Source organism: Lonchura striata, chromosome 13 (genome assembly GCF_046129695.1).
Source record: "Lonchura striata isolate bLonStr1 chromosome 13, bLonStr1.mat, whole genome shotgun sequence".
In the NCBI taxonomy this organism is placed as follows: Eukaryota; Metazoa; Chordata; class Aves; order Passeriformes; family Estrildidae; genus Lonchura; species Lonchura striata.
In genome coordinates, this window is record NC_134615.1 from 5,596,796 (window position 1) to 5,624,533 (window position 27,738).

At 51.6% G+C, this 27,738-nt stretch overlaps 1 protein-coding gene across 1 annotated transcript; it reads left to right on the plus strand.

Moving 5' to 3' along the window:
• The first annotated feature begins 665 nt into the window (after nucleotides 1-665).
• Nucleotides 666-26,737, plus strand: LOC110479561 (hydrocephalus-inducing protein homolog). Its single transcript, XM_077786433.1, has 28 exons — nucleotides 666-773; nucleotides 1,862-1,987; nucleotides 2,242-2,361; nucleotides 2,495-2,629; nucleotides 2,830-3,029; nucleotides 4,814-4,938; nucleotides 5,519-5,720; nucleotides 6,255-6,330; nucleotides 6,683-6,782; nucleotides 7,280-7,398; nucleotides 8,429-8,652; nucleotides 9,497-9,564; nucleotides 10,349-10,584; nucleotides 11,279-11,379; nucleotides 11,764-11,899; nucleotides 12,461-12,625; nucleotides 14,838-14,990; nucleotides 16,845-17,080; nucleotides 17,430-17,685; nucleotides 18,654-18,794; nucleotides 18,962-19,105; nucleotides 19,593-19,906; nucleotides 20,088-20,247; nucleotides 21,371-21,469; nucleotides 22,136-22,345; nucleotides 23,555-23,692; nucleotides 25,828-26,005; nucleotides 26,727-26,737. Exons 1-28 carry the CDS (start codon nucleotides 702-704, stop codon nucleotides 26,735-26,737), a joined length of 4,245 nt encoding a protein of 1,414 aa, XP_077642559.1. The 5' UTR covers nucleotides 666-701.
• The last annotated feature ends 1,001 nt before the right edge of the window (nucleotides 26,738-27,738 follow it).

Here is a 27,738-nt window from a genome sequence, read left to right on the forward strand (position 1 = left end):
GACTTCCCCAGCCTGAAGGCAGACAGAACTGATTTTCAGGACAGCTGCTGGGTTTGGCTGTGTTGTAGATATAGTTTTCTCCCTCAGCCTTGTTCACTTCTCCCCGGACCTGAGCTAATAGGAGAGTTGTGTCACCTTTATCTTGTCTCAAGTTCCCTTAGGCAGCTTAACTCACAGTCCCAAGTTCCAGTCAGGAGGCATTTTCAGGGCAGGGTGGGCTTGGGAGGTCTCGGCTTCCTTATTCAGTTTTGTCACAATGGGCAAAAAAATCCTTTATCACACTATTTAAGCCATTAGCCACAACATTCCAGTCTCTCACAAGTCCTGTGAGGAGCAGCTGAGAGAGCAGGGCTTGTTTAGCCTAAAAAAAGAGGAGGTCCACTCAAGCTATTTTTAAGTGATATTTAAGCAATAGGCTTTGTCTGTACTGTCATTAATATCCAGCTTTTTAGCTCCAGGTTTCAGTATGAGCCATCTTTGAATTGTACAGCATAGCCATATCGTTCAAATAAAGTCCAGCTAGAGGTCTAACAATACTAGCTACTTATGTCAAACGAGCACTCAGCTACTTTCAAATAATATCAAATATTTTTAGCACCACTATATCCCTTGAATGTGCCATGAATTGGGTTCTGGATTCTCAGAGTTCCATTGTTGCTCCTTCCAGTTTTGTTGCTCATCGGGGATAGCCTCCTTCCAAAATGGCTTCTGGATTCCCGAAAAAGACACCGGCACCTCGTCTTCTGCGCAGGGAAAGGCTGAAGCCTGACACTGTGAGTAGCCACTGGGGCTGTGTTAAGGCTGGAAACTCCCCTCGTGTCCCTCCTCTCCCTGCCCCTGCTGTCAGCAGCGCTGTGAAGCTGCAGACCCCCTCACCACCTCTTTGTGCCCTGCTCCTGCTCTTGGTGGATGCTGTCCTGGGGCAGCAGGGAAGGCTGTGTGATGTTTCAGGGACAGTCCAACATCCTGCCTGGCTGTGCCACCGGAGCCAAGTGAAACCAATGTGCAGCTGAAGCCCTGAGCAAGTGCTTCTTTCCCTTTCCCTTTGCCACAGCAATTCCTTCTGTCAGGCTGGACACTCACCTGTGCTGCTCTGACCAACCTGCCCGTGGGCACCTGGGCATGTTGGGGGGGAAGCTCAAACAATGCTCAAAGCCTTGAGAGTCACGGCTGGTCCCAGCTGGAAGAGCTTCCAGGCCAGCTGTTCTCTCTCATCTCCTGTGTGGCCGCAGATCCAGCCCTGCAGGCAGCACTGGAGTCAGGGCCACAGAGGTCCCTTGGTGTCTGGAGCTCACTGGAGTGAAGATGCCCCACTGCTGAGGCTCTGTCAAGGAGATCCCTCTGTTTTCTTCTGTGGAGGGGCCTGTGAGCCCAGAGAGAGAAAACAAATGCTAATGAGGAGAGAGAAAAAAAACTCGGACACATTCCTGTGCACCTCACTCTTGGTACAACTTTGCTTTCTGCATCTCTTGGACTCACCCAGCAGTGCGATCTCCTCGCTGTGAGCTTTGAGTGTTGTGCAGGGACGGAGTTAGGGGAGTTCTGAGAGCTCGTCCCCACTCTCTGAAAAGGTCACTGCCTCACTCCAGTGAGGAAACAAATGCCCAAAGAGCAGAAGTCCCCAGACATGTCACAGCAAATCATGCAGAGACTAATGGGACACAGCCATGTGGTTGGAGTATGTGCATTGCCCTCTGTATTATTAATCTATTGGTGCAAAGTATTTCAGCAGGAAACTTCCAGGGCTTCCAGAACTGTCCTAGTTCCTCGTGATCACAAATTATGCATCGGTTGTAAGTGCAAGAAAAGCCTCCATAAACAAAGGAATTTCTGAGACTCTTGCTGGTTTTTTGCCTTTTAGCTGACTCCCTCTGCCTTCCAGAAGGAGATGTCTCTCAGCACCAAGCAGCTGCTGGCCAGAGCTAAGAAGGTGAGTCTGCCTCTGATTGCCCAGCCTCAAGACAAGCGTGAGACCTCCCATCACAAGGTAGCCTTTCCCTGCCCTTGCTGTTTGATGTGATCATTGAGGAGGATGCCAAAAGAGCAGCTTGGTATGAGCCTGCTCAGAGTGTGCTCCAGGAGCTTTTGATGAGCCCAGGGCAGAGGTGGAAGCGCCACTGTTTGTCCGGTGTGGGTGGGGCAGATGTACTCACCCAGAGTCTGTACTTGACTGGGGATCAGAGCAGAATCTTCCTCGCAGCAGCTGAACCTCTCCCTGCTCTCTCTGGGCTCTCCTTGCAGTTGTCAGCAGCTGACCCACAGCAGAGCTCATTTCAGCTTTGCCCACCAGAGGTGGTGTTTCAGAACTACACTCCTGGTGAGGTCTGTGAAGTGCCCGTGGTTCTGAGGAACAGGGACAAGGTAAGTTCAGGGACATGGAGGTTTAAGGCTTTGCTGGAAGAGGAGAGCGGAGAAGGGTGGTTAAGGATGGCACCAGGGCATGCCCACCTGTCTCTGCAAGTGGCAAAAGCATCATTCCATGTCTCTCCTTCAGGTTCCTCGCGTGATGAAGGTCACCTTGGAGAGCTCACCTTATTTCCAGCTGGTGGGCCCCAGTGGCGTGTACCGCAAGGTGCCACCGGGCCTCTCTGTCACTGTCCGCATCCTCTTCAGCCCTGAGCAGAACAAGGTGAGTCTGGAGGTGCCAAAAGATTGTTGTCTTCAGTGGAAATGAACCTGCAAGGCTGGATTCAGGGCATCTGGCCTGGGTTTTGAGGAGCTGTGCTGGTTTCCGTGGAGTTGCACGGGATCTAGAACTGGGAGATCCTCTTTGTCCATGCTGAACATGGGGATAAATGCCCTGTGCTGAGACAGTTTCTTTTCCTGCAGGATTACTTCCACCAGCTCCTCTGCACCAGTGAAAGGGAAGGGTTCATTGTGCCAATTCGGGCCATTTGTGCCCGAGCCATCCTGGACTTCCCTGACCAGCTGGACTTCTCCAAATGCCCGGTCAAGTACTGCAGCCAGAAAACCCTGCTGGTTCGCAATGTGGGTAACCGGGCAGCTCACTACCAGCTGAGCACCCAGAGGTGAGGCAGCTCATCTATCCTTGGGCAAAGGATCTCACCCTTGGGTGATAACAGAGTTGGGAAAGAGCAGCAAAAGGAAGGAGAGCAGGGCAGCTGCTGCTCTGCAGCCTGGCTGGAAATGGGCAGGACGTGTGGGGTTTGCTGTTGCTTCTCATGTTTTCAACAGGATGAAGCCATTGAGCTTTCTCTGTCCCAGATTTCCTGGAGGGTGCTGGAACATGTTAGTATCTGGCATGCACCCTCCTGAGCAGAAGCAGTTTCTGAAATGCTTACTCACCACTGTCAGCCAAATAGACCCGTTCTCTGGGAGGCCACAGACACGTGGCTTTCCAGTGCTCCTCTCATGAGATGCCTCATGTCAGCTGTGCTGCGGACAGCCTGTGCTGGTCCTGTCAGTCTCAGAAGACAATCAGTGTTTCTCCTGTTGGCTGAACTGGAGAGGGTGATGCATTTTTGACACCGTATCTGCAAGGAAACCAGTTCAGTTGGCTGGTGGTGAGTGGAGGGTTCTGTGATCCTGGAGGTCTTGCTGTAGGAGCTGAGGTCAGGAATGCAGCACAGACCTGCTGTCTAAGCTTAGGCAGCTGAGTGGCTTTGATTTTTTTTTTTTTCCCCTGGCAAAACAGAGGTCAAAAGGCAAATTGACTTTTCTGCTGTGAAACGTGGGGGTCTGAGAGGAGCTTCCACCAAAGCCTGCCAAAGCTATTGAAGCAGGCTGCTGGGATGCTGTTCAAACAGGCTGCTGCTTTTGACTCTGCAAATATGTAGGCAGGAACTTGTAAATGTGTGCACAGGTTTTCTCTGGGATTTCCAGCTCTTGTTTTGTCACCACCAAAAGAAATACCCAAGAAAGTCTGGTATCCTTTTACAATGTGCTTGCCATATGTTCTAATGGGTACTACAGAGCATGTTGGATCCTGCTTGCTAGGGTTTTAAAGAGTTTCTGAACTTGAGGAATGAAATATTGAAGTGGATTAAATAGAGCCTGGGTGCAGTGATAGAGGGAAAGATGGAGCTTGTGATCTGCTGACTGTATTTTTCAGCACAGAGATGGAGCTGCTTTAACCTAACAGACTGGATTTATTAGAATAGTCAATGCTGTTTGATGTCAGCTGTAACACCATCACTTGAAAGTCATATATGTTAAGATGAGATGATATTTGGGTTTCTTCCTGCAATAGGTGTTAGTGAACAGATGAGGCAATTCAATTAGCCATAACTTTTCAGTCTTCCTTGGGTTGGGGGCAGCTTTTAATGAGATCAGTTCTCCCCAAATCAAATAATTTAATCATGGCAGTTAAGGCAGCAGTGGACAGAAGAACGTCTGGCTGGAGCAGATAACTCTACCACAGGACTTGAAGTAGATTGTAGCCTCCTTGCACACAGCATTTACCAAAAGTGGAGCTGAACTTTGAGAGCCTTGGTCACAAAATTGCCAGCTTGGTCCTTGATATGCTCATGGCCATAACTTTTGCCCAGCTCTGTCAGTAAGGGGAGCTGATGCTTGATGAAAGTAAGCAAGATGCAAATGACCCTTGAGCCTCATTGCACAGAGCTGGATGCAGAGTATGGGGGAGATGAGGTCATTTCATCCCAGAGGATCTTGTGAGGGCTGGATCTCCTCACACTGGAGTCAGTGGCTGTTTCTGACCCTGTCTGTTCTGTCTTCTGCTGACTGTGGCTGCTTTGCTCTTTGCTTGCACAAGTGAGCAGAAGTGAAGTGGACTGCAGAAGGGATAACATCCCCAGATGTCCCCAAGAGTCCTGCTGTCTCTGTGTTGCAGCCCTTTCTCTGTCCTTCCGGCCACGGGAGCTCTGGCCGTCGGTGACGCCGTGCAGGTGACAGTGGGATTTCAGCCACTGAAGACCGGTGACTGTTCCGCATCCCTTGTGGTGCACTACGACACAGGTGAGAGCTGGGCACTGCCGAGGGCACTCTCTGCATCCCTCAGAGCAGAGCCCTTTCTAAGCAGAAAGGCTGCTGTGGCCATGGGTTTAAAGAGGGAGATGATGATAGTTTTCATGGTGTTCCTTTTGTAGTCATCTCGTTTGTAGTCATATAGTTTGCCATCTTGATCTTTGTAGAGATCCATAGAAATGCCATTTCTAGAGAGCATGTCTGATATTTGTTGTTTACATCTGGCCTGGGAAACACTCGGCTACTCACCTGCAACAGGAATGATGAGCTTGAAGTCTGAGCTCAGATGAATCCCAGGAGTTGGTTGGGAATAATGAAGGTTTGAAAGCTTTGGAAACGAGGGAGCCTTTGGTAGGGGTCTGTTCTAGAGGGTGAAATGCTGGCAGGCTGTTCAGGACATCCTCCTGCTCTGCAGATGCAGCTCTCAGCTTGTGATAAATGTACTGATCCATGGAGCTGCTCACTCAGCTAAAAGCTGTGACAGTTTTTTCTATTACCTGTGGTTCGCTGTGTTCCTTGTGCTTCCATCAACCAGCGAGCTGAGCAAAGACTGCCCTTTGCTTTGTTCCAGGTGAAGACACCCACACAAGCCTTCATGGAAGAGCTGTGGATGCCCACATCAGGCTGGACCAGTACACTGTGAGCTTTGAGAAGACGTACGTCAGCCTGTCAAACCACACAGCTGTGCGCATCCACAATATGAGTGACATCACAGTCTGCTTCCAGTGGAAGGCTGTTGACAGTGGGCAAGAGGAGGATCAGCTGGAGCTGAGGTAGGTTTGAAAGATCCATTTCAGTGACATCCATTGCCCAAGGGTAAAATAGCATACAGCCTCAGGAGATTTCAGGAGGATGCAGGGTGCTTTTGAATGGCTTAGGGTAAGTAAAGCATCCCATCTCCACCTGCCTCCCCCAAGCAGTTGTGTGTCAGGAAAAGCTGCCTGAGGTTGCTGGTGGATTCTTCCTCAGCTGTGACAGAGGCTTTGAGCCAGGAGGTTCTCTTGAGGGCTGCTGCCTTTGGAAACCTCTCCTGAGCCTGCAAGTGTGGACTGAACAACAAGTGACCCTCTGATCCATTTGGGACCCCATGGCTCAGGGTCAGCCCTTTGCTGAGGAGCTGCTCGTGGCACTTCCACTTCTCTCTGCAAAGCCATGGCTTGTTAAACAACTTGCTGGGTTTGTCTTTCCTGTGGCTGCAGGCAGTATCACAGGCAGTATCAGCAGCAAAAGGAGAAGTTGTATGATTTTCTGAAGGAGTAGGGAGTGGACAGTACTCACGGAGAACGCTTTGCTCTTCTTACCCGCAGCCTCCAGAATGAGATGGCAGAGGTCAGAGAAGATCCCATGGTGCTCTCTGATGGCATTTTCTCCCTTGAGCCAAAGGTAAGGGATGGCTGAGAAGCTCCCTTCTTCTCTTCCTCCTCTTCCTCCTCGTCCCTGAATAAGGTCACTTGACTGATCCCTGCCTCAGCTGACTTGGTGTGCCAAGAGAGAAGTAATCTGCATTCTGGAGAGGTCAGAGAGCTGGTTGCAAAAAGCGTTTCTGCCCTGTGGGCTCCTGGCAGGCAGCAGGAGCCTGACTAAAGCTTCCAAACTCTGTTCTCAGTGTTATTGATGAGAGTTACTCACTCCTTGCCTGTCGCTGATGCTGTAAAGAATGCCTTACAGGACTGTGGTTGAAACCAAGAAATGTGAGGTCTGAAGAGAAATGTTTTGCTGTCTCCTTCTGCTTTAGGAGGGCGAGATCAGGCCGAATTTTTGGGCTGAGATCAGCGTGTCCTTCAAGCCCCAGGAAGCCCGTGCCTATGAGCGAGCGGTTTACTGCGACATCTCAGGTACGGCTCCTTCCGCTGCCTCTCTCAGCGCAGGGAAGGCGAGGTGCAAATACTCCCCCAGATCACTGGGCTCCTGTGTCATTGCTGCCAAGGGTCCGTGGGCAGCAGGGCAGTGCTGGCACATGCCCACTGTCCCTGCAGCTTCCAGGGCATCTCCTCTATTCTGATTTTTTCCCTCTCAGCTGTTCTGAATGCTGCCTGTATTTAGTGTGCTCCTCCTCCCTTGGGAAAAACACTCTCTGAGGTGCACCCAGAAGGAGAAAGCAGAAGATTTCTGGCATTTCCTAAAGTTTCACTCTCAATAGAGGGGGGGGGAAGAATAGATGGAGTCTGTGGATGTACCTTATTTCCTGAGGAAAGAGAAGGGTCTGGATCTTCTCCTGGGACATCAGGAGCTGGTCCCATGCAGCTCAGAGACAGGGACTAGCACTGAGGCAGCCTGGAAAATGCAGGATTACAGAAGGAATTACTGTATTGAAATAGAAATCTCTCCCCAGGCCGTGAGAACAGGCTGCCCCTGTTCCTCACAGGGGAAGGCCTCGGGCCCCGGCTCCACTCCTACTTTGAGGAACTGAACATTGGGGAGGTTTCTATCAGAGTAACCCACAGATATAAGGTGAGCAGCAGCCTTGAGGTGGATCCTGGTGGCTCCTGGGGTAGCAGTGAATTCACAGGTCCGCAGTGTGGACCTGTCAATTCCTGGCAACTTGGGTAGTTGTGATCTTGGTCAAATGTGGGGGGGTTTCTTGGAATCTCGATCTTTTGGATGGGGTCAGAAAGGTGTGTCTGTTGTTCGTGAAAGCCCAATCCCTTCTTTTGGGCAGTCTACCTTGGAGGTCAGCTGGAAGGCTTCCTGCAAAACCGCCTGACACATGAAAGCAACACTGGGACAAAAAGCTGCGTGTTCCAGTCCCAGCCACAAATCACCTTTGTGCTCAGGCTGTCCAAAAGCAGCTGGAACAAACTGGCTGCATTTGAGTTCAAGTGCATTGCAAACAGTTTTCAGTCATGTCCCTCCTGCCTCTTGGTGGGAGTCACGAATCCACCTGCCTGGCTCAGCACTGGTCAAAGTGCTTGGCAGTGCTTTCCTTTGCTGAGCAGTCCCTCACCACACTTCAGCCATGGTGTAGCTCTGGCTCTAGAAAGAGCAAAGTGTTTCTGGGAAGGAAGCAAAGAACTTTCTACATCTTTGCTTCTGGTTTCTCCCACCTGCAGTGAACAGGTTGGGCTGCAATGGAAGCTGAAGGTGCCCTGCCCGTGGTGGGGCTGGGCACACTTGGAGCAGCAGCAGCAGCAGCAGCTCTGTGCTGATGTCACTGGGAATGCTGCCATGCCCAGTGCTGCTCTGAGGGCCAGCTGTGACTGAACTTGGTGATGCTGAGCAGCTCCTCTGTGCTGCTGGTCAGCATGGACTGTCAGTGCCAGTGGGAAAACCCCAGAGTGACTCTGGTTATGTGAAGTTATCAGTGCTTTGCATGAAAACCCCAAAGCCATACAAAATTGTAGTTTCTGGCTTCTGCCATGCAGCAGCACAGGGGATCTCCTGCCTTTTACAGGTGTTAATGGTTTAATTTGGAAGTGACTCAGACTGGGGTAAGAAAGGAAGATTCCTCATGTATTTCCACTTTGCTTTTCTACTGCTCCAGGCGGTCCTGTTGAACAAAGGGCCCATTGATGCTTCCTTCAGCCTCATCCCTCCAAGCACAGCCATGGGCTCCTTTTTCAGCTTCCTGCCCCAGGAGGGCATCGTGGCACCGCACGGGCTCCAGGTCATCCAAATCTCCTTCTGTCCCACCATGCTGGGGCAGTTTAAGGAAGAATTCTGCTTCTACGTGCATAAATCCCCTAAGCCTGTGACCTTGACTATCAGGTGAGGAGGGCTTTGGGAGCTTGCTGGTCTCATCTGTAGCTGTGTCTTGGTAATCCCCTTCCATCTACTTCATTTTGTGGGGGAGCAGAGAAAAAAGGTGTTGCCTGAGGTCTTAGTCTTGGCTCTGACATCCTTTAGTGTGGGCGTGCCTGCTGCCCTGTGTGGTACCCAGGAGATGGAGTGACTCCTCCCTGCAGGGGTGTCTGCTGCTTAGGCTGTGGCAGGCAGCGGGATGGATCAGCTCTGGGCAGTAGCTGCTCTGGGATGTCCCCCTGAACAGCCAGCAAGGCCCCCAGGGCTTCGGAGATGGGCCAGCCTGGGTGATTCTGCACCAGCAGCAGTGTTTGTAAAAACTTGTGTTAATAATCCATCCCAGATGGGCAGCAGCAGCAGCCTCCCCTCACCTCTCACAGCCATGCTGTGGGGCACAAGCCGTGCTCTCAGCTCCTGTGCAGAGAGTGCCCTGGGAGCTCCTTTCCACAGCCAGGAAAGGGCTGATGTGGGAGACAGGGAACTGTGCCAAGGACAGGGGCATCATCCCATGGCAAGGGATAAAATCCTCACTCAGCAAAGGCTAGAGGTGGGAAAAAAAGAAGAAATGTGATGATAGGAGAAGTAAAACTCACTTCAGCTCCAAGGCCTTCCCAGATAGTCTGTCAGCTGCTGTGCCCACTTTGGCTGCCTCCTGTCCACATGGGTGCTGTGCTGAGCGCAGGGTGCTGGGTTGATCTGAAACCCAGGGTGGCTCTGCCAGCAGCTATTAGCCAGCCCCTCCCTAAGGGCACGAGAAGCCTTTGTGATTCCCTTTAACAGAGGCACTGCCTCCCTGCCTTTGTCCTCGCAGGGGCTCCGTGATGGGACCGACTTTCCATTTTGATGTGCCCGCCCTGCACTTCGGTGACATCTCCTGTGGTGAGTGTGCCCTGGGCTCGCAGCACAGTGTCAGAGCTTGGTGTGGTGCTGAAATGGAGCACTTGGACATAAGAGCATTCATCACTCGTGTTTCTCCAGCACAGCCTCTTCAGGGTGTTACTTCCAGGGCTGCTGGTGCCTCAGGTACCCTTTTGCCATCGTGAGAGCAAACAGGACCAAAGGAATAAAAAGTCAGCATCACTGTTTGGCCACTTCTTGTCTCCCTTTGAATAAGTGGCACAGTAAAGAAAGGCACCAGGCAGGAATGTGGTTCTGTAAGAGCAGATTCATCCTGATTAATCGGGTTTTATTCCTAAGTTTTCTTCAGCTGGGGGCAGCTGTTTTATCTTTGTTTCTTTTAACTGCCCTGCTGAATGTTGTCTGCACGTGGTCACCTCAGTGGCATTTGAGATTGTGCCATCCTTTTTGTGCCTCCCTCATGCCTGTTTTGTGCCACTTGTCCTTTTCGTGCCTCTCTTGCCTCCCTGCTGGAGTCACTGCAGGAGCTGACAGTGATCTCTGCTGATGGACATGGAGAAGCCCTGGGCTGTGCCTGCACTTGGTTTTTCCTCGTCATGTGGGTTTAAATGACTCTTGGTAAGCAGGCTGTGGGAGATGTCTCCTTCACACAGAGCTGGCCGGCCAAGCCATAGATCCACTGCAATGAGCTGTAGTTCAGATAACAAAGAAGCAAAATCCAAGCACAGTTTTCTCCCACCAGGATATTCACATCAGGAATCATGCAATATTGATGGCTAAGTGGATATTTGTGTCATTTTCTTAGGTTTTCCTCGCACCTTGAAGTGTCGTCTGTCTAACACCTCCCTGATACCCATGGTCTTCAACCTCCGCATTCCTGGGGATGGCTTGGGAGAGCCCAGCATTGACGTCTCTATGAACATACTCAATCCCAGTAGCCAGGTTTGGAGGAAGGAAGCCCGAAGTCCTACAAGGCCAAGGGAATTTACCATAAGCCCCTGCAGGGGGAGCATCCGTGCCCTGGGAGCCCAGGATATCAAGGTATGGGAAGAGTCCAGTGGGTGGGGCTGAAGTTTCCCTGGAGTATGGGAGGGCTTTAGCTCTGGTGCCAGCTTTGAGCACTTGGAGCCCTGTGTGAGTGAGAGATCTGCACTGGGGAGAGGCCTCTGCTGGCTGGCTTCCTCGGGATGTTCCTCAAGGAGCACCGTGTTGTTTCCAAAATCATAAGGTGAGATCACGTACCATATGGTCAAGTACTGAAGCCATTCTTGTGCTTTTTGAAAGAGATTTCTTTGATTGCAAGTGGGCAGAGGAAGGATGAAAACAAGGTTGCATTAAAGAGAGAGATACCATTGTAGAAAGCAGTTTTCTTTTTTTTCCTGGTCTCCTTTCTCATCTCCTGGGCAGCAGATGAGTTGTATTCACTGTACAGATGAGTTGTATTCACTGCTGTATTCCTGCTGTAAAGCTGGACTCAGTCCATTCAAGACAACAGGCTTCTTGTGCATTTATGTCATTGTAGTCAGGTGAAAAATTACTCCCTTTAGCAAATCTGATCTTGCCAGAGAGCTTTTTTTACTCCCAAAGACTGTGCTCTACTTATGGACCAGCAGAAGAATTAGAGCAAAATCCTCCCTTTGTCTACCATGGAAGAAGAATTGGAGGACAGCAGCCATGAGTGATGAGATTTTGGGAGTGAGTAAATCCTTGCTACACTTCTTTTCTCTTGTACCAGGTCACCCTGTGCTCCAACACCATTGGAGAGTACAAGCTGGAGCTGGTGCTGGACGTGGATGATGTTGGCAAGGCGGCGTTTGCACTGCCCCTCACAGCCAGGTACCAACACTTCTCCTGCACCTGCTTGTCCTTCCTCGTGCATCCAAGCACGCTGCCTGGCTGCAGCTCCAGAGGAGGAGTGTTGCTTCATGAGCTGGATCTGCCCATCTAGACATGAGCAGAGTGCTAAGAAAGCAGCCCATGGTGAGATGCTCCCTGCTCACAGCCAGGCATGGCCCTAGGCCTTTTTCTGAAGGGAGCAGGAATAAATTAATCATTGCCCTGGGATTTGGTGCTTGAAATGGAACAAACTTCCCAAGGGCTGGCTGTCCTCCTTCCTGCAAGTGGTGAACATGTGCTGGCTTGTGAGCACCCTGCTGCATTGGTTTGCTACCTCCATGCTGTCAGTCTCTCTAATTCCCTTGGGATCATTTCTTTGCCCAGATGCGTCGCTCCTACACTGCGAGTGCTCGACCCTGTGGTGTCCTTCGGGCGCTGCTTTCTAGGGGTCTCCTGTGTGAAGAAGCTGACCCTTGTGAATGACAGCGACTTTCCTGGCTGCTACTGCCTTCTCCCTCAGGTTTGGCCTTGCATCCATCTCGTCCCCTCAGCTGTTACTGAGAGGGTTACTGGGGAATGAAAGGGTTTGGTCAGAGCTGGCCGGTTTGTGCAGCACCTTCCGTGCGGCGCTGGTGCCGCAGCGCCGGCGGGCAATCCCCCGCTGTGGCGGGGAGGGCCACGGGAGCGGCCGCCCCGGCTCTGTGCCGAGGCTCCCGGGGGCGGCGTGGGCAGCGGCGTGGGCAGCGCTCGCACGGAGGTGCTACGAGGAGCCAAGGGGAAGGGACCAAGGAGAGGATGCTTGTGTGAAGCCCAAGGAGGTTTTGTTCCAGGAACCAGCCAGGGACAAGTGCCAGAGAAAATGGGGTCTGGCTTCAACTAAAAAGGGTGGGGGCGCAAAGGGGTGGCAACACGGGACAACCAATGGAAGCAGATCACATCCTACACCTTGCATCTTGTTTTTTGCCTTTTTGCTTTCTCCTGAGAATTTTTCCAAGCGTGTGGGAGTTGCTCTTGTGGGTACAGGTTAAGGAGATTAAAGTTTCCTCAGTTCTGAAGTTGCTTTTGATTCTGTCCCTTCCAGGAGAGAAGTCTGGAGGCTGCTACGTGGTACTGCAACTCTATGGCAAGTGGGATTATCAAGGCTCACAGTTCGGAGGAGATCCTAATTGCACTCCTGGCCCGCTTGGTGGGAGAGTGCAGCATCACCGCCGAGCTCGCTGTGTTTGGGAGAGGAGGATCCCCACTGGTGAGAGCAAGGGGAGATGTGTGCCTTGAGCATCTCATCCCAGTGGGGTGTAAGCTGCACAGGGATTCTTCCAGGAACTTGTGATCTATGGCTGCTGTGGACAAGGACAGAAGGGACTGGTGGCACAAGCAGCAGCTTATGCCTAGAAAAGAGGAAGAGTGGAAGCCTCAGAGGTGGCAACCTCAGTGCCTGATGCAGCATATGGTTACAAATGTGGGAGATGGGATAACAGCCCCAGTCTGAAACCCAGAGCAGCCCCTGGGTCTCACACTGCGCCGTGTTATCAGATGAGCACAAGTGCTGCTTCATTACAGCTGTTCAGGATCACACAGGGACATCCCTGAATCCTGCTAAAGCAAGCACTGTATACCAGACCACACTGAAGGAATGTTTTGTGCCGAGCTGGACTGAGGCTTCTCTGAAAGCCAGGTCCCTCAGATCCCACCCATCATATCTCCTCAACAAAGGCCAGCCAAAACTATAGGAATGTCCACACAACTTGCATCTGGAGCACAGACTTTGCTTGTTTTTTCCAGCAAGTTTGGAAATGGATAAGGCAAGAAATTTCTGAACTAAAGCCTCCTAAAAGAGGACTCTGAAGATTCTAAAGAAGATTCTAAGGATTCTAAAGAAGATCCTAAAAGAACTCCTAAAAGAGGCACATATCATAACAGCAAAAGTGACTACAAAATACAGGCCCAGTCTGCCAGGCAGGGGTGCTCTTCATCCCTAAATAGTCTGGTTTGTGACAGGATCACCCCACCAAAGGCAGCAGGGCTGCAGGATGTGGCTGTGTGTATGTAGCAATACCACTGAGGACAAGGTTGCTTTTATTCTCGTTCCTGTGTGTCGCATTGCCTGGAACGCTGGTGAGCAGGGCTGTTCTTGTCCCTTTGAAGAATACTGCAGCTGAAGGGTTTGTGTGGTTTTATAAGCCTTTTCCTCAGTGAGGATCTATCCCATTGTCACACACTAACTGAAGCCGGGCCAGGCATCCTCCAGCTGCTATTCTGCTCATCTCCAAAGGGCTCTGCCCTGCCTCTGCTGCTTCTGCCCCACTGTCACCTGGAAGCTAAGCCAGCTGCTGAGGCAGAGCTCCTCCCTCCAGCTTCTTCTTCCAGGGAGCCTTGGGCAGCATCAGCCAGGCTGCAGCCCCCTGGGCCTCCCTTCTCCCAGAGGGATAAAAGATCCTTCATCATGCAGGGCTTTAGTTCCTTATTGTGGAGGTACCAGCCACACTACATGCTTTCTGTCTCTTCTTTGCACGCTCATGTATGTCCCAAAGGGATGTGCATTATTTCTGGATGCTGCTCCTTCTGACTGAAGGTCATTCTGGCAGCTGTCAATGCCATTCCCTCAAGTCAGACCTCACTAAAGGTTTGACATGATGGAGGCTGGCTTCTTCTGTAGTCAAATCATACTCCAAGCCCTCCAGTGAATCTTACTGGTGTTGTGAGGTTTATGCATTTGAGTCCTGTGTAAGAGTTGGGGTATTTAGGACCAGGGAAATCCAACAAGACTCAAGAAACTGTCCTGGTTTCCACTGGTGGGAGCAGGTAGTTTGGCAAAGGGATCCATGTTCGTTGTCCCCACCGTCTGTGCCAGCTTTGCAAGAGGAATCCTTTTGAGTTTCAGACTACTCTTAAGTCAGTTCAGACTTCTTTTTTGAAGGAAAAACTACCTGAATTATGATGCAATTACTGATTAATACCCCCTACTCATATATATGAAGATTACACATAAGCACCAACTGAAGGCAGCTAACTTGCCTCATCTCTACTCTGAAGAGCCTGCTTTGCTTCTGACTTGTGCTGGTTTCAGCAAGCAGTGTAGCTTTTTGAATTTTAAAGAACTTGGTGTTCAGGGATGGCTGTGCAGCAGCAAAAGTTAGGGAGGTGGTTTGGGCCAAGATGGAGCCGTGAATAAAGCAGGCAGAAGGTGGAGGAAATAGCAATGTGGAGGAGGTATGAAGAAGCAAGCATGGCAAACAGCAGTTGTTTGTCCCCTGATGATAACGGGAGCTTGTGGCTTTCAGGTGGATCACTGCAGACCCCACACTTGCTCCAGGCCTTCTGTTTCAGTCTGCATCACTGACAGCTTCAAATGGCCATCGTTATCCCCAGGCTAGGAATGCTCTTAGAGCTGGCTATGTTTTTAAAACTGCCTTTGTTGCATGCTTTTTTTAAACTTTCCTACCTTCTTCCTGGGACAGGAAATCCATTTACAGTGCATTGGCCAGGGACCCGTTGTCTATGTCTATCCAACGGAGATTAACTTTGGCTCTATCCCAGTCTTAAAAGATCGATCCAAAACTGTCTGCCTCGCCAATCAGTGTGACCTTCCTGCAAGCTTCCAGGCAAAGATGGTAAGTGTCTGTGAGGCTGTTTTCCAGGGAAGAGTGCTGGCTACTAGCAGCCCTTGACTTGTTTTTTGTATGCAATGTTTCTTTAATGTTCTGTGTGAGTGGAAGCAAGATATTCCATCCGAGTGCAAGCAAGTGGAGCCAGGATCTCAGGCACGCCTCTGTGAAAGAGTTTGCAGAGAGGCTGGAGCAGAAATGGGTCTGGATCCTGTTTGCAAGTTCTCTCTTTTGTGGAAGATACTCAGCTGTGCAAGTCATGTTTTTGGAGCTCTGAGCTCAAGAGAAGCCTGTGGCTCTTTGCTCCTGAGAGGGCATGGATTTCCCCATGCACCCCCCATTCCATCTGCATTTGCTTTGTGCCAAACTTGTGTTAATGGCAGAAAGCAGGCGGTGAGATCTGCCCTCCAAGTGCTCGTGCCAAGGCAACTTTCAGCACTCCTGTGGGTCAAACCAGTAGGGCTGTTGCAAACAAAAGCACCTGTGAGGGTTGTGCAGCCCCAGAGCCTGTGGTCTCTGTAGCATTGCAGAATATCTCTGGAGACCACCTGCAGAGGAAGGTTGTTTCATTCGTGGAGGTCACACAGGGGGACAAGTCACAGGGCTGGAGCTGCAGCTGCTCCTCTGGCAGGAGGAGCAGCCGGGAAGGGTGCGTGGCTTAGGGCTGAGTGGGATGTGCTCCCTGCTGGATGGGGCATCTGGGAGAGGCTTGAAAAAAGCTTTGAAAGGAGAGTTGATCTTCTCTGTCTTGGGTGGGTTCAACTTCTGGAGCTGGTTAAAACCAAGCCTGACACTGTGGACTTGTTTGTATTTGTGGATAAAGCACCAGGTGTTGTGTGAGAGTTCAGGCTCAGCCTCCTGGGCTGAGGAGGAGCGGGGTGAATTTTCCTCTTCCTGCTTTTCCAGCTGTTTAGGGGATAAATGTTACCCCAAAATGGAGGATTGCCAGGGCAATCCTGACTCCACAATGGAATTCTGCTTCCAGCCTCTGCAGGGATCAATGCACCTTGGCTGGGTGGTCGTGGTGTGTAAAGGATGGGTTTCACATGCTCCTACCAAGGCCAGACCTGCAGAGCTGTGTCTGTACAGCAGTGCTGGTGCAAGGCCTTTCCTCCCTCCCCGGGACACCTGCAGCTCTCTTGCCCCATCTGTAAAGGGAGGTCTGTGAGAAAGCAGAGGACCAGACCGCTCAGGAAGGTCATGCCATGCCCAGAGGGCATGTCTTGCAGGTTTTGTTCTGCTTCCTGCTTTCCTGCTCTGCTCTAACCATGTAGAGGTGTCTTTTCCAAAGCAGAGGGCACTGGGGCAGCTGTCTACAGCTGATGATCAGTGGGAAGCGAGGGCCTCAGGCCTTAAGGGGATGTTGAGAAGCGCTGATGGCCCCTTGGGAAAGGAGACTTTGAGGTTTTGCTCAGCTGGCTTTGTAGTTATTCTTCAGGCTGTCAGCAGTGTCCTCCAGCTGTGTGGCTGCTAGGCTGGGATTTGAGCAGTCCTGCCTTCCTCCGGCCTTGAGCCTTCGTGCAGACCCAGCTCCACTGTTGGGGAGCCAGTGGAGAGGAAATAGCTTCCCTTGGCAGGCACTCCAAAGAGAGCTGGCAGGGGGAGTGACCTTCCCCTGAGGAGGAGCATCCCTTGGGTTGAGCAAAACGGGGCTAATGACCTGAGTCTGTTGAAGGAAGGTAAAATACAGGTTGTATAAGTTCTTGGGGAGCTGCTGTGCTGGATACCATAGCTTACATTTAGGGAAATTAAATGTTTGTGGTTTTTACACTCATCTCCTTAGCCTTCCTATTTCCTGCACCTCACAGCAGAGCGGGGTCCACGGCTTCCATCTAAGTTTGTGTTTGGCTTGTCTTACAGGCTGGGAAACGCTCCTGCTGGAGGGTTGAACCCAGTGAAGGAGTGGTCCCCCCTAATGCTGAGCTGCCCGTGCATGTCATCGCACACCTGAAAGACACACTGAAATTCCAGGGGGAGGTGGAGGTGTCCATTGAGAACAGCAACACGACCGTCATCTCTCTCCAGGCTGTGGGCACTGGCATCCCAATTCGCTTTGACAATCTCCCTCCGGTGGTCGATTTCAAGTCCCACTTCAGGTAGGAGACTAGAAACTTCCATTTCTCATGTTCGTTCATCAAAGAACAATTTTTCCATAGTTCTTCAGATCTTCTTCAGTACTCAAAGTCCTAGCTCTGTTTGCGTGAAGGCACAGGAATTCCTTCAGAAATGTGTCATCTGAGAGTTGCTAGATATCCTGGCAAGCCACAGAAATGGAAAAGCTGGAAGACCTGGCAGGGCTGAAGCTTTGAGCCTGGGCAACCTTTTGGGCAGAGGTTTGATTGCAGAGTGTGCAGTCAGGGAATGCCATCATGGTGAAGCTGAATCTGAGTGATGCCAGGGAAATAACAGCTCCCATGACATTTTCCATCTGCGCTTCTCTTCTAGCTTCACTCCCTGCCATTTCCATTTCAAAGTGACAAACACAGGACGACGCATGTATCGGCTCCGCTGGAGAACAGAAAGTTTCCGCACCTTCCGGCGCAGGACTCGTGCCCCTGCCCGCGGTGGCAGCAAAAGGAAAGGTGCTTCCCAGATCCCCAGACCTGGCAGCCCCGTGTTTAAGGTCCGGCCGCTGCAGGTGGACCTGAGGCCAGGCCAGACTGTGGAGATGGTGCTGGAAGGCTGCTCCAGCACAGTCCAGGTGAGGCCCCTGACATGAGCTGAGCTTTCCCTATCCGATCCCTTCCACTGCAGCTTCTTCTGCAGCCCCTTGACATTTGCCTGGGAAAAGGAGCAAGTGACTTCCAGAAACTGTTTTAAGGCCAGTTGCTTTCCTTGCTGGCCACCATCAGTTCCTAAGGCTCTTTTCTGTTTCCCTAGCTACCATAAACCCAACTTGCTGATCCAAAATACAAGCTGAAGGAAGTATTGCTCCTTTGGCAGGCAGGGGTTACTGGCGTCATGTGCTGAGGCAGAAAGCAAGAGCAGGGGAAAGAACTTAGACTAGAAGGCCAGGCAGGAAGCAAATGAAACTACTCTCAAGTGGTTTTTCCGAGGGAAGCAGGGAGTAAAACAAAAGCCCTGTGAATGGCAGCAGTGTCTGGGAGCAGCATTGCTTTTCCTCTGAAGACAAACATGGGCAGAGGGCAGGTCTAGCTGGAGGAGGAAAACACAGTGTACAAACACAGCTGTAATGATCAGTGCGATGTCCATCCGGGCAGGAAACTGTTCCCAGGGATCATTAGAATTGACAAATTGACTTTGGTCAACTTTTCTCTTACTGCTTGCCCCAGTCTCTCAGCCAGCCCTGGTGTCCCAGGGGCAGCCAGGTTTTGCAGCACCCCTGGAGAGCAACTCAGAGGGGGAGATTTTAGCAGTCTGGGAGTGTTCTCCTAGCTGGACCTTTCTTTCCAGGGGAAATGAAACTCTGCAGAGAAGCTGCCAGCTATGTCTGGTATGCATTCTCTGGCTCCAGGAGCCCTGGGCACAGATATTTAGACTAAATAGGTGGCAGCACAGAAAGAAAAGGAGACCTTTTGAGGAGAGTGGAGACTGATGACAGTCCCTAATAATAAGTGACAGGAATATGGCCCATGGGTGGGTGTCAAGCCAGTGTGGCCTGTTGGGCCTGCCAGCATGCACTGGGTGACAAGTGAATCGTGCATGCAGGAGGTGAAGGAGCAGCTGCTGTGTCACAATCTGGTGCGGAAGGAGGAAAAGGAACAGATCGCAGAAGTGGATGTCACCTGCGAGTTCATTTGCCCTGCTCTGCAAATGTCTTCCACAGCAATCGCTTTCTGTGTGGAAAAGGTAAGTCTCTGGATTGCATCCTGGCATTTAAGGGTGTAACTCTTCAACTGGGAGGAAGGAAATAGAAATAGATGCACTTCTGGGGTTGAAAAATGTGCAATGCATGGGAAGGGGAAGGAGGTCTATGGCCACTTGAGGTTGTTTTCCCTTGACTCCTGTTTCTGTAGAAACCCAGTGATGTCCTGACGCTGCAGTACCAGCCTTTGTCTTTAAAAAACACCTGCTCCCTGCCATTCAGCATTGTGCTGGACTTGGAGCAGCCATTCCTGATCTGCAGTGCGGACCAGCAGCCCCTCCCTGCAGATCCCAAGGTGAGCCTCTGTGGGCTTCTTCTGTGGGCTTGGAGGAGGAGGGATGTGGTGGTGCGCTTCTGCTGGGAGGTGCTCAAGCTGAGGTTTATTCGGTAGTGTCAGCAGTGGATTGGCCTGAGCTGCAGCAGGAGAGCTGCTGAAGAAATCAAAATCTTACCTGAATTGGTAACATCCATGCTGGCTCTAAAACATGAGGAGAGGGGAGCAGGCAAGCAGATGGAGGCAAGCCATGCAGTAAAGGGGTCTCCTGGAAAGCATACCAGCTCTCCAGCAGCTATCCCCTTGTATTGCTGCTGAGCACAGAAACGTGAGCCCGAGGGAATCTCAGAGCAGAGCATGGTGGCTGCAGACAGATCCTCACTGTAAAGAAATGAGGGTGAACTGAGAAACCCAGGCTGGGGTCACACTTGGAACGTTTACTGTTTCCTGCTGTCAGAGCTTGGGACGTCATCCCACGGGTGATTAATTACTACTCATGTCCCTGCAGCCCATGAGACTGGATGTAGGGGAGGAACTTCATCTCTGCATCCAGTTTAACCCAGCTCAGGAGAACAATCGGAATAGCTGGGTGACAGAGAAGGTTCTCAGGATTCGCTTCTTGGAGCATCCTCATGAGGAGCAGATCACTGTTCGGGGAGAAGTCCACTTCCCGAACCTCCATCTCCAGGCCGAGGCCGTGGACTTTGGCTGCATCATAAATGACACAGAGCAAGCGCTCTTTATGGAAATGACCAACTGCAGCCCAATTCCCGTCCAGTACCACTGGTCATTCCTGACAGACCGCCAGGTGAACACCATAAGGTACGTGCATCATCCCTGTGCTGCTCCGGGCGTGGACCTGCTCCAGCCTGGTTTTGGAGTGGCTGTTCCTGAGCTCAGCACACAGCACCCAGCCAGGGGCCGCGCCACAGTGAGGAGCTGCTCTTGCAGGCACCTCTCTCTCCCACTACAGCTCCACAACCATAGGTACGTTATTTTCCAGGTTCATCCCTTCACCACCTACATTCAAACCCAAGAAGAAGGCAGTGTTTCCAAGGAGATACTCCAGGCCCAAAAGTGTGGAGGAGCCAACCGAAACCCCGGAAAGGATGCAGGATTCTGCCCAGCAGCCAGCAGATGCAGAGGATTCCCTGGAAGCAGAGGTGGATTTTCTTGTGCACCTACCACTTGCATTGCCTCCTCAACTTCCCACCAAAAAGTCATAGTCGTGCCAACGTCCCTTTTGCTGCCCTTCTGTGCTGTGCCCTGAGAGTGGCAGCTGGACGTGGAGTGTCTGGGGAGGGAGAAATAGGAAAGTTTTGCTCAGAGAAGCTGGCTCAGGTCCTCCAGAGCTATGCTGAGTTTGGGATTTTTGGCTTATTTCCTTTACAATGTAAAATGAGGTCTTCATCTGCACCATGATGAGAAGACTTCCAGCTTCCTATGTGTGTCAGTCCATGAAGAGTCCTGATCTCCATGTACCCCCTTCCCAGCCCTGCTAGAGCGCTCACATCTCTGTCTTCACCCAAAAGCTGGTATTGCAGTGACAGCTCCAGAGCTGTCTTTTCTAAAGCAAGGCTTTGCAAAGTCAATGTCTCTTCCTCCAAACAAGGAAAAAGGCCTTTGATCTGCCAACTTGCCTGGTGAGCCTTACTTTGGAGTGGGAAGTGGCCCCTTGTTCTGCACTGGGGGAACAGAGGCTGCTCATGAGGCAATAAAAGAAAAGATGTAAGGAAGCAGAAGAGTTTCTCAAAGGCCCAGTGTTGGCATTAAGGAGAAGGGTTGTACCTGCTCCCACATAAACAGCAGTTGTTTCAACACTGCACAGGTTTTCTGAATCAGGAGAAACAAAGCCCTATAGATGCAACAGACAGGGTGGCTGAATGTTTTCAGATAGAAGCATAAAATCATCTTTATTTCCTGGTTGTTGCCGTGTATGCTCAAGTAAACCAGGGAAATTCAAGTGGCCATCCTGGAATCCTGGAATGGTTTGGCTTGGAAGGGACTTTCAGAGATTGTGTAGTTGCAGCCCTCCCTGCCTGAGTGCTGGGGGCTCCCAGTTCCCTCACACGAGTTTGATGTAGGAAGTGCAGATGGAGGCCAGGTCTCATGTGGGGGTGGGCCTGGAGCCACACTCATCTGATGGCCTGGACATTTTCACACTTGATTTGTGCCCAGGTCCCTTTTCAGCTGCTCCTGGTGTGCTGAGGTGGTGGAGCCCGCAGCAGAGTGATCGTGCTCAGACCAGCCAGCTGCTCACTGCAGCCCGTGGTGCTTGTTTTCCAGGTGCTGTCATCCCCTGCTGGGGAGTCTCGGAGGCTGGGGAGGATGAGGGGATTGAGTCAGTTCTCCAAGATGGAGCACCCCAAGGTGGGAATGCAGGAGGTAAGTGGGAATTTGTCTCACGTCCATGTTTTCAATGTGGGAAGCAGTTCTGTAGCCCCACTGCCACTGGAGGGGCCTCACATCTCCCCAAGCCCAGCACAAAGCTCTGCTGAAGCAAGTGGTCACTGGAGAGGCCACGTGGGACGTTTTGTAGGGCTGCCCCAGGATGCTCCCGATGCAGCACCTGTGGAGGGCATTGCTCCCATGTACCTCATCGGGTGGTTGACAGGACATTTTTGGAGGAACTTTGCTGTAGCAGCTTGAGAGAATGGCACGTAAATCAGAGAGAGGGGAAGAAGCCTCAGAAGTCAGATGAGCCTTCCCCCTGCTCCAAGGGATCCCACCTCCAAGCCTCCTGTTTTTCTGAAGGCAGTGAGGAGTGTTTCCAGAGACAAGTTCTGCAGCAGAGAGAGCTCCTTGCTGCCGGGAGACATTCCAGTTGACTTCAATGTAGTGTATCCTCATGGATAAGTGATTTTGGGAGAAGATTTTCCCCATGGTCCCTCCACTGGTCAGTGGCATGGACACAGGATGAGATTAGGATGATTCTGGCTGTGTCTGGGGAATAGGCCCCTCCAGCTATGACTCCACTTTATTCCAAGACACAGCTGCTCTTCTGCATCCATTTCCACTCTCAACATCTTAATCTCTCCTCCCCTCCTCCAGGTTTTTGATGTGCTGCCGGTGTGGGGTGAGCTGGAGCCAGGAGAGAGCGAGCTGGTCACCTTCACCTTCTTTGGCCACGCCAACATCATCGCCCGTGTCAGGGCGCTGTGCCACGTGGAGGGAGGCCCCACCTACGAGGTGGTGGTGACTGGGCAGGCTTCATGCCCCAGCTTCCAACTGGACGTGGAGGAGATTGACTGGGGGCTGCAGGTACCACAGGCTTCCCCTGGCCCAGCTCCTTGTCTTGGCATCACGGCCACCTCCATGCCAGGCTCTCTTCCCTTCTCGGCTCCTTTGCTGGCTCTGGGGCTTAGGATACAACCCTGGAGAGATATGTCCAGCATCCAAGCTGGTTTATAATGGCCATCTCCACCCCTCCCCTCCCTTTCCCCCTGGCCGAGGGACAGGACACCGTGCTCTTCAAGGCACCTAACACTGCCTCCTGGGGAACACAAGGGTCCCAGTGAAGATGTCTGGAGGGACATGTCCCTGAGATATCCCTCCCCTGACCTGCTCCTAAGGCTTGGGCCCCATAGGGATGCTCTTGTCTAATGCTCTTGCTTGATGCACCAAATCATCCAGGGAGGAAGTTGAGCTTTCAGTCACTTCATTAGCTGAAAACAATGTCCCAGAATAATCCCCACTTTACTCCTTTTCAGTTCAAAGTCCACAGATTCTTCCAGTTGCTGGCACTGCCTGTGTTGTCCTGTGTGTCTCTCTTGTCACCTATATGTTTCTTGCCAATATTTGCCTTTTCTTCTGGAATGCCTCCCTTGGAAATGCACGAAATTTAGATACAATTCAATGGGGACAAAGTTGTAGAAGCAAAAGAAAACTGTTCATTAGGAACAATTCAGCTGAGCCGGGTGTGTGTCTCCCTCCCCTAGAGCTGAGCAAGCACACCCTGCAACAAAATGGCAATCTTTCTATCCCCTTTCTCCTCGGCCAGGGTGCTCCCTGTTCCCTTTCCCTTTGGATGGGTACTTGGGAACTTCCAGCCTCTCCAACACCAACTTTCTGTCCCCTCCCTCTCCTCCTACTTCCTTTTGGTGAGGTCTTCAACCCCGTCCCTCTGCCAGCTCAGAGCAACACCAACAAACCAACCTAAAGAAATCGAAACAACACAAACAGCAACACGTAGAAGCAGCGGCTTTCATTCTTTCACTTCATAACCTTTTGGGTTCATCTCACACACCTCAGTGCCACCTCCTCTGTTTCTCCTGGCTGTTGGGGACCCCTCAGAGTGCAGAGGACCTGGTCCCCTGGTTCATTTATTACTGGCCCTTACATGCTTTTACCCCTTCTCTGTACTTGTGGGGTTGCATTGTGGCCGTGTGTTTTCAAGGCCAAGAAAGAGGAAGGCGACTGCCAGCATCAGGCCTGTGCCTGTAACTTCCCACTCCTCTGTCCTCTCTCCAGGTGTTTGACAAAGTCCTCAAAGCAGAGGTCACCCTGCGGAACACCGGGGTACTTGAATTCGCCTACGCGGTGCCAAACTCTGGCGCTGGCACTGCAGCAAAGCCTCTGCCTGGTGTGCCCGTGGTCGTGCCCTACACAGTGAGTAGCACAAGTCATCGTCTCTGCCCTATGTCAGGTGGCCCAGGAGAGGGTTAAAGGAAAAAAGAGGGAAAAAAGTGGGGGGGAAGCCCCAGTCCCAGCCCTGAGAGACAGGGCAGTAAGCAGTTGCTGCTGGGGCAGAGGCCAAGCAAGTGCTCATATAATAGATTCCCCCATGGCCTTGGCTGGCAGGTAGCCCATGCCAGAGGCACAAGTGCTCAGCTCTCTGGCTGTGCTGATAGTGGAGTTGGGTGCTAGCTCTTCTGAGGATCACTTTCTTCCTTGTCCCTGCCTCCCTGCTGCCAGCACCAAGAAGCATTTGCATCTTCCTTGCTTGGGCTTGAAGCTGCTTTGCCAGAAGATGCAGGGCGTCTGTGCCCTCTTCCAGCTTTGCTTCTCTGCAGGAGCTTTGTGGGGCGGTGAGGGGAGCAGGGAGGAGCAGGGCTGTAAGAGCACAGAGAAGAGGTGTCAGCATGCCACCATCCCAGCTCTCAGTCCTGCTGGCTGTCTTGGAGCTCTGGCAGTATTGTGCCTTTGGCGCTCTCGGGAATGGGAAGGGGGCTGCGGTGCCGGGTTTCTTCAGCCCGGCTGGCTCCCGACACCGAGGGCGAGAGCGGCTGCCCCCCGACAGCTGCTGGAGCCGGGCTGGGCTGGGGGCACAGCTGCTCTGCGGCACGGCTGGGCTGTGCCCAGGGCAGGGACAGGGACAGGGAGCGCTCTGCTGTGTGTTTGCAAAGGTGTTTATTCCAGGAGGGGCAGGGACAGAAAGACACGGAACAAAGCCCTCCATCGACTTCTGTATGGGGAGGTCTTAGGGGCGGCTACAATCTTTAATCCATTGGGAGGAACTGGGGGTGGAACACGAGGCGGGAATACAATGTTTAAACCAATAGGGGATTACAGGGGAGAACAGCTTAAGCCAGTGGGGCCTCAAAGGGTACAAAATGGATAGGGAAGTTTCTAGAGAAAGGGGCAGGCATGGGAAGGGATTGGCATTCATGGGAGCAGGAACAGGGAACAAAAGGGCAGGCCTTAGGGGAGATGGATAACTAGGGCAAAACTGACAATACAGGGGGAAAGGAACAATCCATTCAGAATAAACTATGCCATAGCAGTACAAAATGGGTGGGGGGGGATTACAAAACTTACTCCTAGGGTGGAATTACAATCAAAACCATGCACTGCAACCAAGGGGAAGCCAAAAGGCTTTCCCATTATTTCGTGTGTGTCTCATGCAAGGGGTGACACGCTGGTGCCCTCCTCCTGTGGGCATCTGCAGACACAGCTCTGCTGGGCCGTGCACTCAGCTGCTGGAGCAGCATCCTGGCGCTGGAAGCTTGGCCGGGCTCCCTTTGGCTGCAGCCAGTTGTGTGCTGGAGTAATTCAGGAGACCCAGGGCAGGGCTTGTCCTGCTCAGCCGCTTCTCCCTGCATGGGGAACAGGAATGGGGAGCCGAGGATCTGGCCCGGTGTGCAGGGCTGAGCCAAGGAATGCTGCAGCCGTGTCCTGTCACCCAGAGCCGTGTTTCCCTTCAACCTCGCTGCTGTGAGCCCAGCCTGGGGCTTGGACAGCATTTCTGAAAGCCCAAAGAGGAGGATGGCCCTTCCTGCCATCACTCCATCCCCATAACTCATCCTAGTCTCTGCTCCTGCATTTCCAGAGCTGTATGTGTGCAGGAAACCATGAGTCAGGGTGGTGTAACTGCAGAGGCAGAAGGTGTTTTTGTTGGGATCATGAATAAGGGGTCAGGCCCTTGGGCACCAGCCGGAATTGCTGATGTGCTGTGCCAGGAGCTCCTGGCCCTCCTGAGAGTGCAGGCACTTGAGTCCTCTTCCACAGAGCCTGGCAAAGAGGTTTTATTTTTTGGGCATGGCCCTTGCTGGCAGAGGGCATATGCCACGAGCAGCAGAGCTGTGCTCACATCAGGCTGTGCTGGGGCTGCAGCCTTGCGAGAGCCCAGGAGGACTCACTGCACCCCAGGGTTGGAGGCACAAGCTTTTGGGCACAAGGGAGCTAGAAAGTGACGTGCTCTGATGGTTTCTTCTAGATGAGAAGCTGTCTTAGCCTGTCTGTCCCCTGAGCCATCCCACATCAAGCCTTTGATGCAGTCCCTTCCTCCTCTCCTGTCCCTGCAGGGCTGCATTGCACCTGGCGAGAAGCAAGTGTTGAAAATCTATTATCTGCCAGGAAAGCTAGGTGTCTTCTGCAAGACTTTCCAGGTCCAAGTGGCCTATCTGGAACCAGCAGAAATCTTCCTGAAGGGAGAGGGAACACTCCCTGGAGTTACCGAGGACCAACCCAGGATGTTGAAAGGTGAGCACAGTCTGTGGTCTCCCAGGAAGATCCCCTGTTTTTCCCCCTACCATCGCACATCGGGCAGCTCCCACCCATCTCCACAAGTCTGGAAGTTGCAGGGCTGCCAGACCAACACTTTGGCCTCTCTGGTTGCTTCCTGACTTTGAGCAGTTGAGTCCATTTAGGCTTTTCCCCAGGAACCATCCTGCAGATCTTGCCAGCACATTGTTGTAGGCCTGGAAAGGTGATGGCTAGGCAGAAAAGCTTGGGAAAGCTGCAAGAGAGGCTGGCAGGGTTTTGTGCCAGCTTGGATGTGCATGACTTTGCAGGGGATGATCAAAGCCAGGGACCTCATAAAACGGGAAAGCTGGACAGGGCAGAACGCACATCCAGCCAATATGATTAATGCAACGTTCTCCCCCTCTATTTGTGAGAAGATGGCAGTTTATATACACTTCTACATAGTTTACAGTTTACAAAGGCACTCTGATTGGCAAGCTAACATTGTTTACCTTTGCGTTAAGGTGGTCAGGCTTTTCACACTGCAGCTCTACTCTAATTCACACTCTGATAGCTGATTACTTTCTAGTTACCTTAACATAATTTCTAACTGCACCACAACTGAATTCTCACTGCATCAAAGGCTTCTAAGCCCCATCAAGGCTGCTTATCAGGGGCCTAGTCTGAGTGGGTAGTTCAATTCTCACTCCAGACATAAATCATGCCCTCTCTCTCTCAGAAATTCTGTAACAGGATGACATGATCCCCTGTGAGGAGGAAGCTAAGTGAGAATGAACGTGAGGATTCCGAGAGGAGCAGCAGCATCCATTGTTTCTGGGAGGGGCCAGTGTTGGGGAAGTGGGTCTTCTCAACTTAAATGGGATTGGGAATGTGCCATGTCTTTTATTTATGGAAATTTTTTTCCTTCAGAAGATGAGGGGGTAGTGCAAGAGGAAGAAAAAAAATGGAGGAAGAAGAAAGGGAAAGGGAGGAATCATCTCTCATCATCTCTGGTCACAGAGTCACCGTCACAGCTGAACAACAGGTTAGTGTCCAACATCTCTCCAGGGTCTCTTCAGCTGAAAGGCTTCCCAGCAGCATGCTGGCTCTGGTGGGAGAGGTGGGAGGGTTATTATCACTTGGGAAATTGGAGGAATAGCACCTGTGCTCTCTCCCAAAGTTGCCCTTGCTTGTGGCCAGCCCATCCCCTGTCCTTTGAGCTCTCAGATAAGACACTGCCATAATCAGATTATAAGATTTCTGGGCCACTTGCTGAATTTGCAGTTTGTGGTGTGTTCTCTTTTGTGACTGAGAGAGATATTTGTATTTAAGTGTTTATACCTATAAAGTCAGAATATTCAGAATCAGTGAAGGGCCAAGCACCAGCAAACTCTTCTTCACTTGCTGTGTAAATGCAAAAAGAGCAACTGAACTGGTGAACGTTGTGATCTCCAAATGGCCTTATTCATGATAGCCCTCATGTACTTTGTTGATTGGTGTCTGATTCCACAAAGCATTTCTCTCCTGTTCTGGAATACAGAGGTTAAGCAGAAAAAATTATTATTAAAAAAAAATAAAAAGCCAATTTTTATACCTGTATGATGGGAATGACATGAATGAATGAATGACATGGTTTCTTCTGCAGTGCTACTGCCAACCTTGCGATTTCTGCTGAGGATAAAGAAATTGAATCATCCGTCTATTCTCCAGAAGACAAACCTTGAGAAGTTCAAGGGAAACTGGAAAGCTCT